This window comes from Manis javanica, chromosome 11 (genome assembly GCF_040802235.1).
Source record: "Manis javanica isolate MJ-LG chromosome 11, MJ_LKY, whole genome shotgun sequence".
Classification (NCBI taxonomy): domain Eukaryota; kingdom Metazoa; phylum Chordata; class Mammalia; order Pholidota; family Manidae; genus Manis; species Manis javanica.
Genome location: NC_133166.1, coordinates 46,947,270 through 46,961,559, shown reverse-complemented (window position 1 = coordinate 46,961,559; position 14,290 = coordinate 46,947,270). Strand labels below are relative to the sequence as shown.

The following is a 14,290-nucleotide window of genomic DNA, read 5'->3' as shown; positions in this document are numbered from 1 at the left end:
ACTATTCTATTTTTAATTTCAGAATTATTAAACTCATTTAAGTTGCTCAAAGTTTAACTTGATATGTAATATAAAAAATACTAAATGTTTTTGACAACATAATTTTTTAGTCAAATCTATCACAAATTTCTTTGACTTTGCTTAACCACTAGAGGGAGAGAGATTGCCCAATGAAGGTATCTTAATTTTTTATAGCGTTTGATAATATAAACCACCACTTGAATTGTGGCTTTCTTTTTCAAATCTGTTTTTAAATATACACGTCAAGGGCTGATTTGAAGGAAATAACAATTGTCACCAGCTTAAGATAGTAGGAGAAGGGATCAAATTGTCCATTTGAGGCTAGTTGTCTGGACCTACTTCAGAGTTTTCATGTTGCCTGTGATCTGTTAACACAACAAAGCAAAGAATAGGATGCTTGGTGGTGTTCATTCTGGGAAAACGTGAAAATATGAAAGTAGTTTTTAGGGAAGTCAGTAAGGAGACATAATAAAGCATAGATTTTAGAGTCAGATATAATCATTAAGGAAAAGCATATCAAATCGCTAGATACTATTTCATCCCTGCTAGGATTGCTACTATCAAATAAAACAGGACAAAACAAAACAACAGATAACATGTGTTGGCAAGGATGTAGAGAATTTGGAAAACTTGTGCATTATTGGTGGGACTGTATAATGGTGAAGAAACTATGGAAAAGATATAAAGGTTCCTCAAAAAATTACAAATAGACTGGCAATGTAATCTGGCAATCCACTTTTGAGTATGACCTAAAATAACTGAAATCAACATCTCAAAGAGATCAAAGAGATATCTGTACTCCAGTGTTCATTGTTGTGTTATTCATAATAGCCAAGATATGGAAATAATCTAAATTCCCAGACAGGTGAATGAATAAAGAAAATATGGTATAAATATGCAATAGAAAATTATTCAGCCTTTAAAAAGAAGGAAATCCCACCATACACAACAACATAGATGAGCTAGAAGACATATGCTAAATGAAATAGGCCAGTCGCAGGATAAATACTGCATGATTCCACTTATATTAGGTATCTAAACAAACTAATAGAAAAGGAAGTAGAATGGTGGTTGCCAGGGGGTAAGAGGTTGCTATTCAACAGGTACAAAGCTTCAGTTATAACATATGAATATGTTCTAAAGATCTCCTGTACAATTCTGCCTGTAGTTAATGTTGTAGTGTGTACTTACAAACTTGTGAAGAGGGTAGAGCTCATGTTAAGTATTCTTACCACAATTAATAAAAATATCTGATGCAGGTTTGAAACTTATCTGACCACTTACTAGATATATTTCCCTGAGCAAGTCATTTACTTCTCAGAGGATCAATTTCTTCATCTCTAGATGGAGATAATGCCTAACTGAGATATTATGTAAGGGACATTGATAATATGCCTGGCACATCATAGGCACTTGATAAATGGAAGGAATCCTTATTGCTAAGGATGCTGTCAGGAACAGGTTTGGGAGATCCTTTAGGAAACAACAGCTTTTGAAAAGCTGTCAGTACTAAGGACCCATACATTCATTGGCAAATTCTAATGTCAAAGAGGCAAGAATTGGACCAGAAAGTCAGAGTTTCTGCTCTTTGCCCTGGACCTAAAACCCATTTTATCTACCTGTTTGTTCATTTTTATACTCCTATGATACATGGTTTCCCAAACACAAATCTGAGCTCATTTGGTGTTAAGACCAATGAACACATGTAAGTATACATGTGTACAGATACATATAATAAAGAGTCTACAACTTGATTGTTACATAATTCTACAATTAACTGCAGGGTTTTTAAGACATATGACTTTAATTTACGTGAACAAACCTGGTAGAAACATAATAAATACAACCCAATCTCCAGCTTTTAACATTTTATTACTTTGCAATAGGCAAAAAAGAGCTTAATAAAGTAATATTAAAACAAAACAACACAACATAAAAGCCCTGTGTCCTCCTCCCACCTGCCTAATCACATCTCTAACTTCACTATGTCTGACACCCTGAATGGAAAATTTCAGCCCCATGAAAATTTGAAAGCCAAGATGTTCAGTGATGTTTATCTTCGTTTAGAATAGAAAGTCTGACAAGGTCTTAATTATAGTGTGACAGAAGTAGCAGTAATATAATACCATAAAGCACTGAAGAAAAGAGTTTTGCTAATGCTTTTTAAAAACACTCCTTGTACTAAAGGTTAAAGCATATTTATCTTATAAAAAAGGAGCCTAATTTATTCAAATGGTACATAAATCAATAGGAGTAGCTAATCTCTTGCTTTCACTGCCTTTTGTTAATTTTCAGCTTTGTAGGGATTGGGGTGAGATCTATACCACATGGAACCAACCTGAACAGTAGCTAACTGTCTAAGAATCATTTTTTGTCTTTATCAATTCATTGTAAAAGAGTGATTTTCTAAAACCCTAAAGGCTCCACCAAAAAACTGTTAGAATTAACAAATTTAATAAAGTTGCAGGATAAAAAATCAACACACAAATACCTGCTGTGTTACATCAAACTATTAAAAAGATAAAGTAAGAAAATAGTCTCATTTATAGTTGCACCAAAGAGAATAAAATACTTAGGAATAAATTTAAACAAGAAGGTTAAAGATCTATACACTGAAAACTGTAAGACACTGACAAAAGAAAGTAAAGAGACACAAATAAATGACAGGATATTCTGGGGCTAATGGATTGGAAGAATTCATGTGGCTGAAATATACATACTAATAAAAGAGATCTCCAGATACAATGCAATCTCCATCAAAATTTCAATGGGTTTTCACAGAAATGGAAAAAGCTATCCTGAAATTTGTATGGAACCACAGAAGACCCCAAATAGCCAAACCAATTGAGAAGCACCACAACTTCAAACAATATTACAAAGCTATGGTATTGGCATAAAAACAAACATGTAGATCAATGGAACAGAATACAGAAGCCAGAAATAAGCACATGTGTATGTGGTCAATTTTCAACAAAGGAGCCAATGATATACAATGGGGAAATGATAGTATCTTCCATAAATGGTGTTGGGAAAACTGGATATCCACATGAAACAGAATGAAACTGGACCCCTATATTATACTGTACACAAAAATTAACTCAAAATAGATTAAAGACTTCAATTTAAGATCTGAAACCATTACACTACAAGAAGAAAACATAGGGAGCAGTCTCCTTGAAATTGGTCTTATCAGTGATAGGATTTAACAACAAAGCAAAGGCAAAAAAAAAAAACAACAAAATAAAAATAAAGAAATGGGACCACACTAAACTAAAAACCTTCTGCACAGCAAAGGAGACCATCAATAAAATGAAAAGACAACTTACAGAATGGGAGAAAATATTGCAAATCTTATATATGATAAGGTATTAATGAAATCCAAAATAAATAAAGAACTCACACAACTCAATAGCAAAAAAAAAAATCTGATTAAAAAGGAACTGACTAGAAAGGCAGAAGAACTGAACAGACATTATTTTCAAAGGAGGCTTACAAATCAACAGGTATGTGAAAAAGTGATCAACATCACTGATTACCAGGGAAACGCAAATCAAAACCACAATGAGATAAAACCTCACATCCGTTAGAATGCCTATAATCAAAAGACAGAAGATAACAAGTGTTGGTGAGGATGTGGAGAAAAGGGAACTTTTATGTATTGTTGGTGAGAATGTAAATTGGTACAGCTGTTATGGGAAACTGCATGGAAGCTTCTCAAAAAATTAAAAATAGAACTATCATTATGATCCAACAATTCTACTTCTGGGTATATATCCAAAGAAAATAAAAATAGGATCTCAAAGAGATATCTGTGTTCCCATGATTACTGCAGCATTACTCACAATAGCCAATATATGTGTCCATCAACAGATGAATAGATAGAGAAGGTGTGAGATATGTACAGGAATATTATCCAGTCATAAGAAAGAAGGAAATCCTGCCCTGTGTGTCAATATGGATGGGCATTTGGGATATTATGCTAAGTGAGGAAAGCTGACTGAGAAAGAAAAATACTGCATGGCAACACTTTATGTGTGGAATCTTAAAAAAAAGCCAAAACGTATAAACTGAGAATAGAAAAGCAGTAAAACAAAAAACAAAAACAAATGTTTTTTTTGAAGACACTATGACTTCCAAATCACCTTTTTTCTTAGCCTCAGAGGTTACTGATTCAACAGCACATACAGAAATGCCCAGAGGGGAATGGATATTCCTAGGGGGCACAAGTTTGTGCAGAGTGGTAGTGAGATGAAAAGTTTTTGAACAGTAGATGTTTCTTTTTTGTCATGCTAATTGTCATTGGACCCTCATGAATAACCCAAATAAATCAAAGATGTTGGTTATGGAACAGGATTCAAATCTAGGATGAAGTATTTTGTTTTCAGGCAAAATTGTTATATGTATATAAAGAAAATTCAAGAAAATTAATTTTTATGATCACATTAGTTATCATGATTACTGCCCAGTAGCTAAGGCCATGGTTAAAAAATGGATCCAAGGAAAAAAAGTACTGAGCTTTGAAGGAGGAGAAAAGAGCTTTTTCACATTTTGAATTGTATCATACAAGGTTGAATCATACAAGGTTCTATTTAATGAACATGTTCTTAAGAGGATTCTTTAAGAGCAGGCTGACTCCTGTCTTTGCTGAAGAATAATGTATTGTTCCTGTATACAAATCTTGATTCATTTCAACTTTAGCAGAAGAACCACCATTCTGATGAATGGTGCAAATGTCTCCATCTGCACCATTCTGATGAATGTTTGATTTTTGTCAAATCTCAATTCACTACCATCTTCATATCTTAAGTTGATGATAAATAAGTTCCTATATGTGTTCCAATAGAGAATAAGAAGAATTTCATGTTCTGAGGAGAGGTGATTTCTTAGAGCAGGATTTATGCAGTATGAATATTTTGTTTAGACATCTTTAATTATGTAAGGTTCCCACTTCTGCAAAAAAGGAATACTCATCTCCAAAAAGGTTGTAGTGAAGGTTATATCAAATGAAACAATTTGAATGGTCTTTGTATATTGTCAGTGTTTAAAGTTGTAGCTATTATAATTATTTGAACTAATGATAGGGAATTCTAGAGCACAAACTATTATGCAAATGTAAATGATACAACACTATCTACTACATTGTTGAATTACTATGTGGGATATACCAGAAAGAGAAGTTTGGCATAAAGAGAAACAGTCTTAGAGCATATCTAAGAGTTTGAATTAAAGTATGGAATGACCTTTGTTACAGTGTTTCTCTTCTACCAAAATAAATAAATAAATTGTAGTACCATCAGTTGTTTTTTATTGTCAGGATTATCAGAAAGCTTTTGCCCAATCAGAAGAGAAAGGTCAACATTTAAAAATACGTCTGTTAATAGCTTACCTTACTTGACTTGCATTCATTGTTAATATTCCATAGAAGAAAACGCACAAGCCAACAACAGCTGCCGGAATCAGCATTCCAGTATACCATCCCAGCCAAGCAAAGTATAGCCCAATCTTCTCACCAAAGTATAGCCTAATGAAAATGCAAATCTTAGCTGAAGTCAACGAAAGTGACACTACAAATATCGATGTCACGTTCAGAATTTCTGATGGATACTTGAGGTTGCGAGCTCAGTTCTGCATCAGGTCCATCTGTAGTACCTTAATATTCCTGCTTGTTAATGAATATAATGATGGTGGTTAGTTTATCTTTAAACACTGTCATTATAGGGGCAATTTTATAAAGGGTTTACTTCTGTATCAAACTTCTTAGCGTGGCTTGTAAAGCTTTTCATAAGCCAATTCTTGCTTTTCTCTATTCTGGTAGAATCTCCCCCCACCACCGCTGCAATTTTTTTCACATATGGAGTTGTGCTAAATCTACTTTTGCATAAATTACAAAAAAAGTTCACCCTCTAGGTGGATACTGAGAGCTGATTCAATGTCAGTCTCCATCTGCACCCCTGGCCAGACTTCCTTATGCTAGACACCATCCACATGCTTATGTCACATCTTCCTCAAAAAAATTCAACTCTGCAGTTCCTGAAGCACATCATTCTTTTCTTTATTATTATTATTAAGGTATCATTGATATACAATCTTATGAAGGTTTCACGTGAGCAATATTGTGGTTACTACATTCATCCCTGTTATCAAGTCCCCCCACCACATACCCTATTACAGTTACTGTCCATCAGTGTAGTAAGATGCTATAGTCACTTGTCTTCTCTGTGAAGCACATGATTCTTCCCTTGGTTAATGCTATTCCCTCACTTTGGACTATTACATTTCTCCCTCTTCCTAGTACTTATCCTTCACTTTATCTCACTTCTTCAAGAAGCCTTTCCTGACTTCTACCTCAACCCTGGGTTAGACACCCCTGCCTTGTTCCCACATTGCCCTCATGTTTCAGTATCCTAAATGTTTCTGTATTTCAGTGACCTAAACTTAAAACATTTTATGCCAATTATCTGTCACACCTCCATCCCTCTTCCTCCCCATACAACTGCAAGCTGCTTGAACTTGGCTTGTGTCTTGTTTCACTAGCACGCACCACAGGGAGAACTGAAGGAAGCTAAGGGAATGGATGTATTTTACTTTCCTTTAGCTGATGAACATAGTCTATACGGAAATGACAGATGAGAAGGCAGTTCCCACGACTACTCAGTCACTTTCTTCACCAAGTCTTCTGGCAATATTAACTATCACAGTTTATAAAGCTTCGGTAAGAAATAAGTTTCTGGAATTCTCAACAATTGTTTGGTCTCCATCATCTAAAAAACCATAGCCAAGCTCCTTCTATAGGTTTAATATTTCGGTACCCTATGTGGCATTTCATTTGATGGTAGGATTCTGCTGCTGAACCTCTGTCAGAAAATAACAAATGTTGAATTGAATAGTTTTAGAGAGAATTATTTCATTTAGTTTTAAAGTTTAAATCCCTCTGAGGCCTATTGTGTAACATTTAAAAAATGCCATACAATTCTTTTATCAAGCAGATTTTGTAGCTGACCATTTTTAAAATGTGCTCTTTCCAGATTCAAAATTTTTCCCATGGAAAATAGATTGAAACTAAGGTGGGTTTTGGCTACTAAATGTTTGAACTCATTTTTGCAAAAAGGAAAAAAAAAGTGCAAACACATGTCCAGAAATGTTTATAAAAAGGAAAATGAATTGACAGACCTTCACCTTTCATACCCTATTGATGAACTGCCTTTTCAGCACGAGAGAACATAGACTTTGCCTGTGGATCTCTTATCATCCAAGACTAACGTACAAAAAACCGGAGCATGCTTTCTCTTTCATTTCAGGTAGGAAGCAACACAATAGGAGACCCAGGTCCTTAAAACTGTGTAGTCTTAAGAACAACCTAACTCCAAATAATTAAAAAGTCACAGATGCTAAAGGAATCTTTCTGCTGGTTGTAGAAAACTGGGCCTTGTACAAAATCTTAAGCACAAGACTGTATAGTTCAATAGGACTATTTGCTCCATCCCCATCTCAATTTTGGTAACAATCAAGTTCCTAAAAAGGAGGATGAAATCCCACCTATACTCTCTGATGGCCTTCATCTTGGGTGGGCCCTTCATCTCATTCTTCTCCCCTTAGTCATCAAACAAAAAATATATGATTTTCATAAGCAAAATTTCCCTTCTATGTAAATAGCCAAATAATTGGTAATAGCAGCAGTAAACATCCAACTTTTTGAAAATTAAGGTTGCTTGCTGAAACCACCTGAAGCAGCAAGACCACTGTCTCCTATAGACAAAAGAATTACTGGCACTGAAATGTTTGCTTGAAAATCCCAGCTTCATTTTAATTGCTAATCAATACAGTTTTATGAACTAGCACATCTCACTGTGTTCATATATCTCTAAAATAATACTTTTTTCACCTGCATAAATAAGAATCTGATAATCTTTTGTAATGGACAGAATTAGAATCAAAGCACGTTGACTTTGGTCTTACTGAAGTACTTAATTTTGAAATCAAAATGGTTTGTAGCTGGATATTATGCTTTGTACGTGAGGTCCACGCTGTACCCTTTTCCTTTCTGCTGGGTGTCCCACGAGGCTCACCTCTATGGCTGTAGCTGCTTTCTTCCTAAGGCCATAGCCCATGTCAGCCGCCCCCCCTTCTATGGGTCTAGCTTTAGACAGGTTTTGCCAACTGCTCTCTTCTCTTGTCCTTCCAGGCCTAGGTTTGATAGCACCCAGCCTTGCCAGTCCCTGGAAGCTTAATCATCACCGCTGGCTCCCATGATCCTTTACATTCCTGTACAGTTCTTTTATTAAATTCTCTTAAAATATACCTTCTAGTCTATCAGTTCTACATTTCCTGCTGAACAATGACTGACACAATTGTGAATTATTTTTGATATTTATATTTCATGAATGGTTCAAATGCCAAGATACATGATCTTATAATCTGAAAGTTTTTTTTTCTTTCATTCTATAAATTATTTATAGTTAGCTAGGGACCTGATTATACATATTATACATACTTATGAACAAGTCCTTGTTCATACATATTTCCTGACTTAAAAAATTTATTCTCCATCAGGAAATAAATCATGACATAACAGTATTTCAAGACTAATTTCAAGTTGAGGGCAGTTACTCACTAGAAATATACTTCCTGGAATAGAACAGATACTAAGTCTTGTTGAAAGATAAATATATGCATAGATGCTATGTTGGTTATTTTTCTCTTTACTCTCAGTTCCATTTTCTGTCTTTCCTTGTTTTGATGTTTTCACAAAGAAGTAGATTATGCAAATTCCAGTGTAAATTGCTCCTGGTTAATATGGGCCAGGAAGTACTGGAAGTCTTGAAGATGGAAGGAAGGGGAAGCAGGATCTTTTTTTCTCTGTTGGCTGCCCTAGAACTGTCCCAGAGCTGCCATGCCTTCTCCATGGCTCTATTCCTAATCTCTGGTTGCCTCACAATAACTGTGTGATTTCATAGCTTTCTCATTCCTTGTGTAATCAATTCCCTAAATTAAGTTTCTTTTACTGAAAAGAAAGGCCTATGGTGGCTTCCTTCTTCCTGACTGCATGCTGACTGATAGAGATGATTTGGTGGGCAAATGAAATAATTCCAATCTAAGAAAATGACAACAAAACAGCAAAGTATGCCTTCCATTTTCAGTCCATCCATAGTACCTGATTAAATCCAGTGGCTGATGCTTGTACCACATTCCCCAGCGTGCCCAGCGCTCATACAGTAGATGTCTATTATTCTGAGGTCCATGGGTTTTGATGGGCTGGCTACTCTTGTAGGCTCCCTGAAATAGATAAAATAAGATGACTCAATATCCATACTCTGTGAAATGCGAACTAAATAGGAACTGCTCTTGGTTGTTTTTTCTTCCCAGAATAATTGAAGAACTATTGAAAGCTTCAGAAATTATAAACCTAAAACCATCACTGGAATGACATAGTAAATGCTTTTCATATGTGTGTTTCATGGCAAATATTCTGACATTTCCTTAAAAATCCTCTCTTAAAATCCTTTTTTAAATCAATCCCTTTCACATAAACTAGACTTTAGGTTTCAGTTTGAAACTTGAGGTCTTTAATAAACACAGTATCTTCAGCTCCATTGAGAAAAATTGTTGTTATCTTTGGTTCAGAAGTTGAATATTAATCTGCTTTAAGAACTGATCCAGCCCAGAAAAAATTAATAATAATCAATAGAAGCAAAGGAAGAGAGTAAATGTTCCTTCAAAAAGTACAAGACCTATGTCACCAGCACTAGTCATGTTTACAAAGCATACTACCCTTAAAACTTACTTCACATAAGATATTCCCAAAATTGAAGCATGTTTTCAAATTCTTTATATCCCCCCTCAAAATATGTCATGTAGGTTGCAATTTCAGAAACAGAATATATATGCCTTATAGAGGAAAGTGCTCCCTGAAGGCTGAATTGCTCTGCTTCTATAATAGAAAAAGAGAGCAACAGATATGGTGACTATATTTTTCTGAAACAAAACTTAGCACATAGGATTTGACAGTCCTTTTCCTCATTTATGTGTGTGAGGCTACTTTTATAAAAAGTCTAACGAAAATTTAAAGCAAGTGGATTGATGTCTAAGTTTCCTCACACAGATGATGAGAATAAGAATACATATTAATGATACCCAGTATAGAGGAGTTTTGTGAGGGACCACCTGGATAATTACTACAAAGGGCCAGGCACATAGACGTACAAAAATCAGTGTTAGTTAATTTTAGGTGTTTGACATAATGTCACCATTGAAAAGTACAAACTATCAGCTGAATGATCCAGGACACCCAGGGCTGTGAGTTCCTTTGAAGAAACAGACACCTTGAACACATGTGGATCTCACCTTGGGCTTTCTCATTGAACAGATAAATTAATTCGATAAAAGTGGAAATACAGTTAAAGTGCTGAGGGGGTCAGGGCAGGCTGCCCCAAGAAAGTGCCACTTTGGGAAGTGGATTATTTTGAGCTGAAGACAATTAAGGACCGAGAGACTCAAGAACTTTTTCCTTTCCCCTGAATTCTTAAAAGAACTTAAGACAGGGTGTCTATACCAGGAAGAGAGCTATTACCAAAGACAACTTCTTTTTTTTAACACAAGAAGGACTTCATCTGCATGGCATGGCAATCATTTGTTTACCAAACATTTCTTCTGCTTATCTTCCTGTGAATCATGCTCCTTCCCTATCTCTTTCATAGATCAGGATAGGATGTAAACCTCAGTTGCCCCTGACAGAGAACCTCTCATGTCTTTGTGGGGCTCCTGTAAGTACGCAATCAAACTTATTTTTCTCGTATTAATCTGTCTTATGCCAATTTCATTATTAGGTCAGCCAAAGAACCTAGAAAAAAAGAAGGGAAAACTTTCCTCCCTAAGGGAGCCCAAGGGGTTTTAAAGTCTAAAGATTGGATGCTAAGCAGATGAAAGCAAAGATTGTGATTTTTAAGCATAGGAACATCTACTTGGAAAGGTATGTTTGTGAAACTGGACTGGCTTGTTAGGATAGACAGCTCCGAGATTGGGTAGGTGAGGGAAGATGAAGCAAAATAACAGCTTTCTTTCAATCATTACTGACAATACTTCTAAATTCATGATTTTCCTTCCTAGCCTCAGCAGTCAGACAGAGGAACTTCTTGGGTTTTAACTCTGCTCAGTAACCTCCATCACCATACTGTTCTGGGTTGACAGTGACATGAGGTGGGCTGCAAGAGAAAACTGACGCAAGTGATGGCTCCTGTCCACACAAATGTTTTCACCCCTTCTCAGAGGACACTCAGTGGTCCTCCCCATCCCTATGATCTGTCCTGTCCTCCATTCAACATACTTTTCCTTGCCTCCATTGTTCATAACTGGTGACATTGTTCATAACTGGTGACATTATCAATTCTATCAGCATGTTAGGCAAACTCCTTCTTACATAAATCTCTCTCTTCCTTCCTTTCTTTCTTCTTTTTCATGTCAAGTCTCTCTAGAAATGTCTTTCTTCCCACTAGCTATTGTGAGCAAAGAATAAATCTCAATTACGGATGAAAGATACAAGACTCACACTAGCAGTACTCCTGTTTCAAGGAAGGAGGCTGTAAATCACGAAGCTCTTTAACCAAATTATAGTCAGTGCCACTGCCCCGTTTCTCTCTAAGAAAGTCTTGCTGTGGCATTTAAAGCCAACAGACAATTCCTGGGACCTTTTTATTAACTGACTGCCTTGTTTTAGTCACTTAATTTTAACAATATTGTTTTCTGTGTTCCATATATTATTTGTGTTTCATATATTATTATTTATAAAAACAAGCAAGGAAATGGTGATTATTTACAATCTATTCCTAATAGGTTCCAAATGTCATGAAAGAGACTATCCAATGAACTGTCAGAACACAGACTAGCCATGAAGGTAAAATCACTTAACAGAGAACAAAACAAACTTTCTTTTAAGCTGCAGAATTTCCACAAGGGCTTAGCTTTGCCACTCTGAGTATTTTATCACTTACTATGTTGAATTTGACATGGTGTTTAATTTCTCTGAGCCTAATTTGTGCATCTCTACCTTGACAAAGTTATTGTCAGGTATGGAAGATAGATAAATGCATGGGACCTGTCACATGAAAGCACTAACTTAACACTGACTGTGGTTACTCCTATTTCTCCTATTAGGAGGTGTACCACAGTGAGGAGGAGCATTGGAGTCTGGCTTCCTGGACTCTAAACTGCACCTTTGATACTTGATCTTTTTGTGTCTAAGCAATGCATCTATAAAGTGGAGTTAATATTATTGTCTATCTCAGAAGGTTATAGGGATTACATGAGATAGTCCATATAAAACATTTAGCTAAGTGCCAAGTAGGGAGTGCTCAGTACATTTTATATTTTGTGGGTTATGTACTACACTGAATTCCTTGGGATAGGGATTATATCTTGTGAGTCCACAGCCTTCATAAATAGAAGTGTGATGCATTTGTAAGTACAGACATTAATCTTCTGAAGATTCCATTCTTATTTTAAAATGCGAAATTACCTTAAAAAGAATACAGTGTGTGTGTGTGTGTGTGTGTGTGTGTGTGTGTGTGTGTTTAGGGATAGTGTATAAAACTCATTGAAATGTCATTCATGATTCAGCAGGCAGAGCCCACCACCTTTCTCCACTTTGGAGAAGGTATTTCTTCTTAAAATGGGTAGAGAGATAACATGGAAGAGAAACAAGTAATTAATGGGGTACAGATTTCTGGTGTGGGTTTGCCTTAGATTTTCAGGTATCCCCAAGTAGTAGGCACAAACTAGAACCTGCCCTGTGCTGTGGATCCCAAGCTGGGTCAAACATGGAGCTCTGTTTTGGTGCAGAGGGTGGTAGTCAAAGTGGCAGAGCAATGTCCGTGAGTTTGCGTCTGAGACTGGGATTCCTAATATGGGACAAACAGCAGAAAGGTTCTGGAGCACAAGAGCCAGTGCACAACCAGATTACAGTGGGGTCTCAAAAAGGCCCAGGACCACTCACTGACTAAACCCTACTTGGAAAGGGCATTTAGACTTCAATGAAAAAAAAATGGGATCAAGCATTGAACATGAGACATTTTTTTCTTTTTAATGGAAATTATATTTCAAAATTACCTCATGTGGGGGAAAAGCTGCTATATATGAGCCATTGTTTATAAGTTTACAGATACCTGGAAAGAGAAGAAAAGAACAGTTTTTATGTCAGTTTAAATGAAGACTTCCCTCTGAAGCAACATACATATACTTGGGTCACTAAATTAATTTAAAAACTTAAATTAACACAAATGACTGCTTAGCCACATCACCAATGAGGACAAGAACTTGTGAAAGAGAATGATACTAAAAGTCTAATTATATCCTTACAACATTACTAACTGCCGCATCATGAAATACGGTACATTTTAATTCACACCTATTTGGGATCACGGGAGTCTGGAGCGATGTTTTTTTCCCCAAAAAACAATGGAAGCAGAAGAATTCCCCACTTCCAATATGTCTCAGAAGGATATTGGTATTGAAAATCCTTAATTATTTAATACTCAGCCTGAGAGACACAATAGAAATACATGATATTTCTTAAAATCTCCACCTCAGTGAGAGTGTAGTGAAATGGACACTCTCATATAGTAATGGTAAGACTAAATATTAAGAACACTTTTCTGGAGAGCATTTTTTGTTCCAATATTATTTACTTCAGTAAAGAATTAGAAGTAATTGTACATCCAAACTTGGGGAATCATTTGTTATGGGGAAATCAATTACATTAGGTGCTTAGTAACATTTTGATTTGATGAATGCTTATAAAAGAGTATAATGCAGCTATTTACAATAATAATTATTTTCTGCCATATCAAAAAGCTTGAGAAAGTACTCATACAATTTTTTAAACAGTTAGCAAATTATAAACACTGTATATTCTAATTAAGATGTATATATATAAATGTATATATACACACATTCAATATATATATATAGTATATAGATATATGAATACATATATAAATATTCGATATTCATTTGAAACAGTGGCAATGGAATTTAGGTATTTTTAAATTTTATTTTTCTACTCTTGTGCATTTATTGTGTGCTCCACAAAGTGCATAGTATCTTTATAATCAATTAAAATGTCACATTTTTATTTTTAAAGACTACAGCAGCACATAGTGCTATAATTAGACACATTTTTAGCTTATACTCTGGATTTCTCTATTTTATTTATTTCTTAGAAACGTTCTGATTAGACATACATCACTTTTTCTGTAAGGACTTAATGTCTATTTTGACT

At 35.4% G+C, this 14,290-nt stretch overlaps 1 protein-coding gene across 2 annotated transcripts in view; it reads right to left on the bottom strand.

Annotated features, from left to right (window-relative positions):
• The window catches only part of ANO3 (anoctamin 3), a 258,609-nt gene that overhangs the window by 75,736 nt on the left and 168,583 nt on the right, over positions 1 to 14,290 (bottom strand). For both annotated transcript variants that reach the window (XM_073216340.1, XM_073216341.1), the window contains 3 exons: positions 13,120 to 13,175; positions 9,173 to 9,294; positions 5,408 to 5,542 (listed from right to left, as the gene is read on the bottom strand). In XM_073216340.1, the coding sequence (XP_073072441.1) occupies positions 5,408 to 5,542; positions 9,173 to 9,294; positions 13,120 to 13,175 (313 nt within the window). The remainder of the gene's footprint in view (positions 1 to 5,407; positions 5,543 to 9,172; positions 9,295 to 13,119; positions 13,176 to 14,290) is intronic.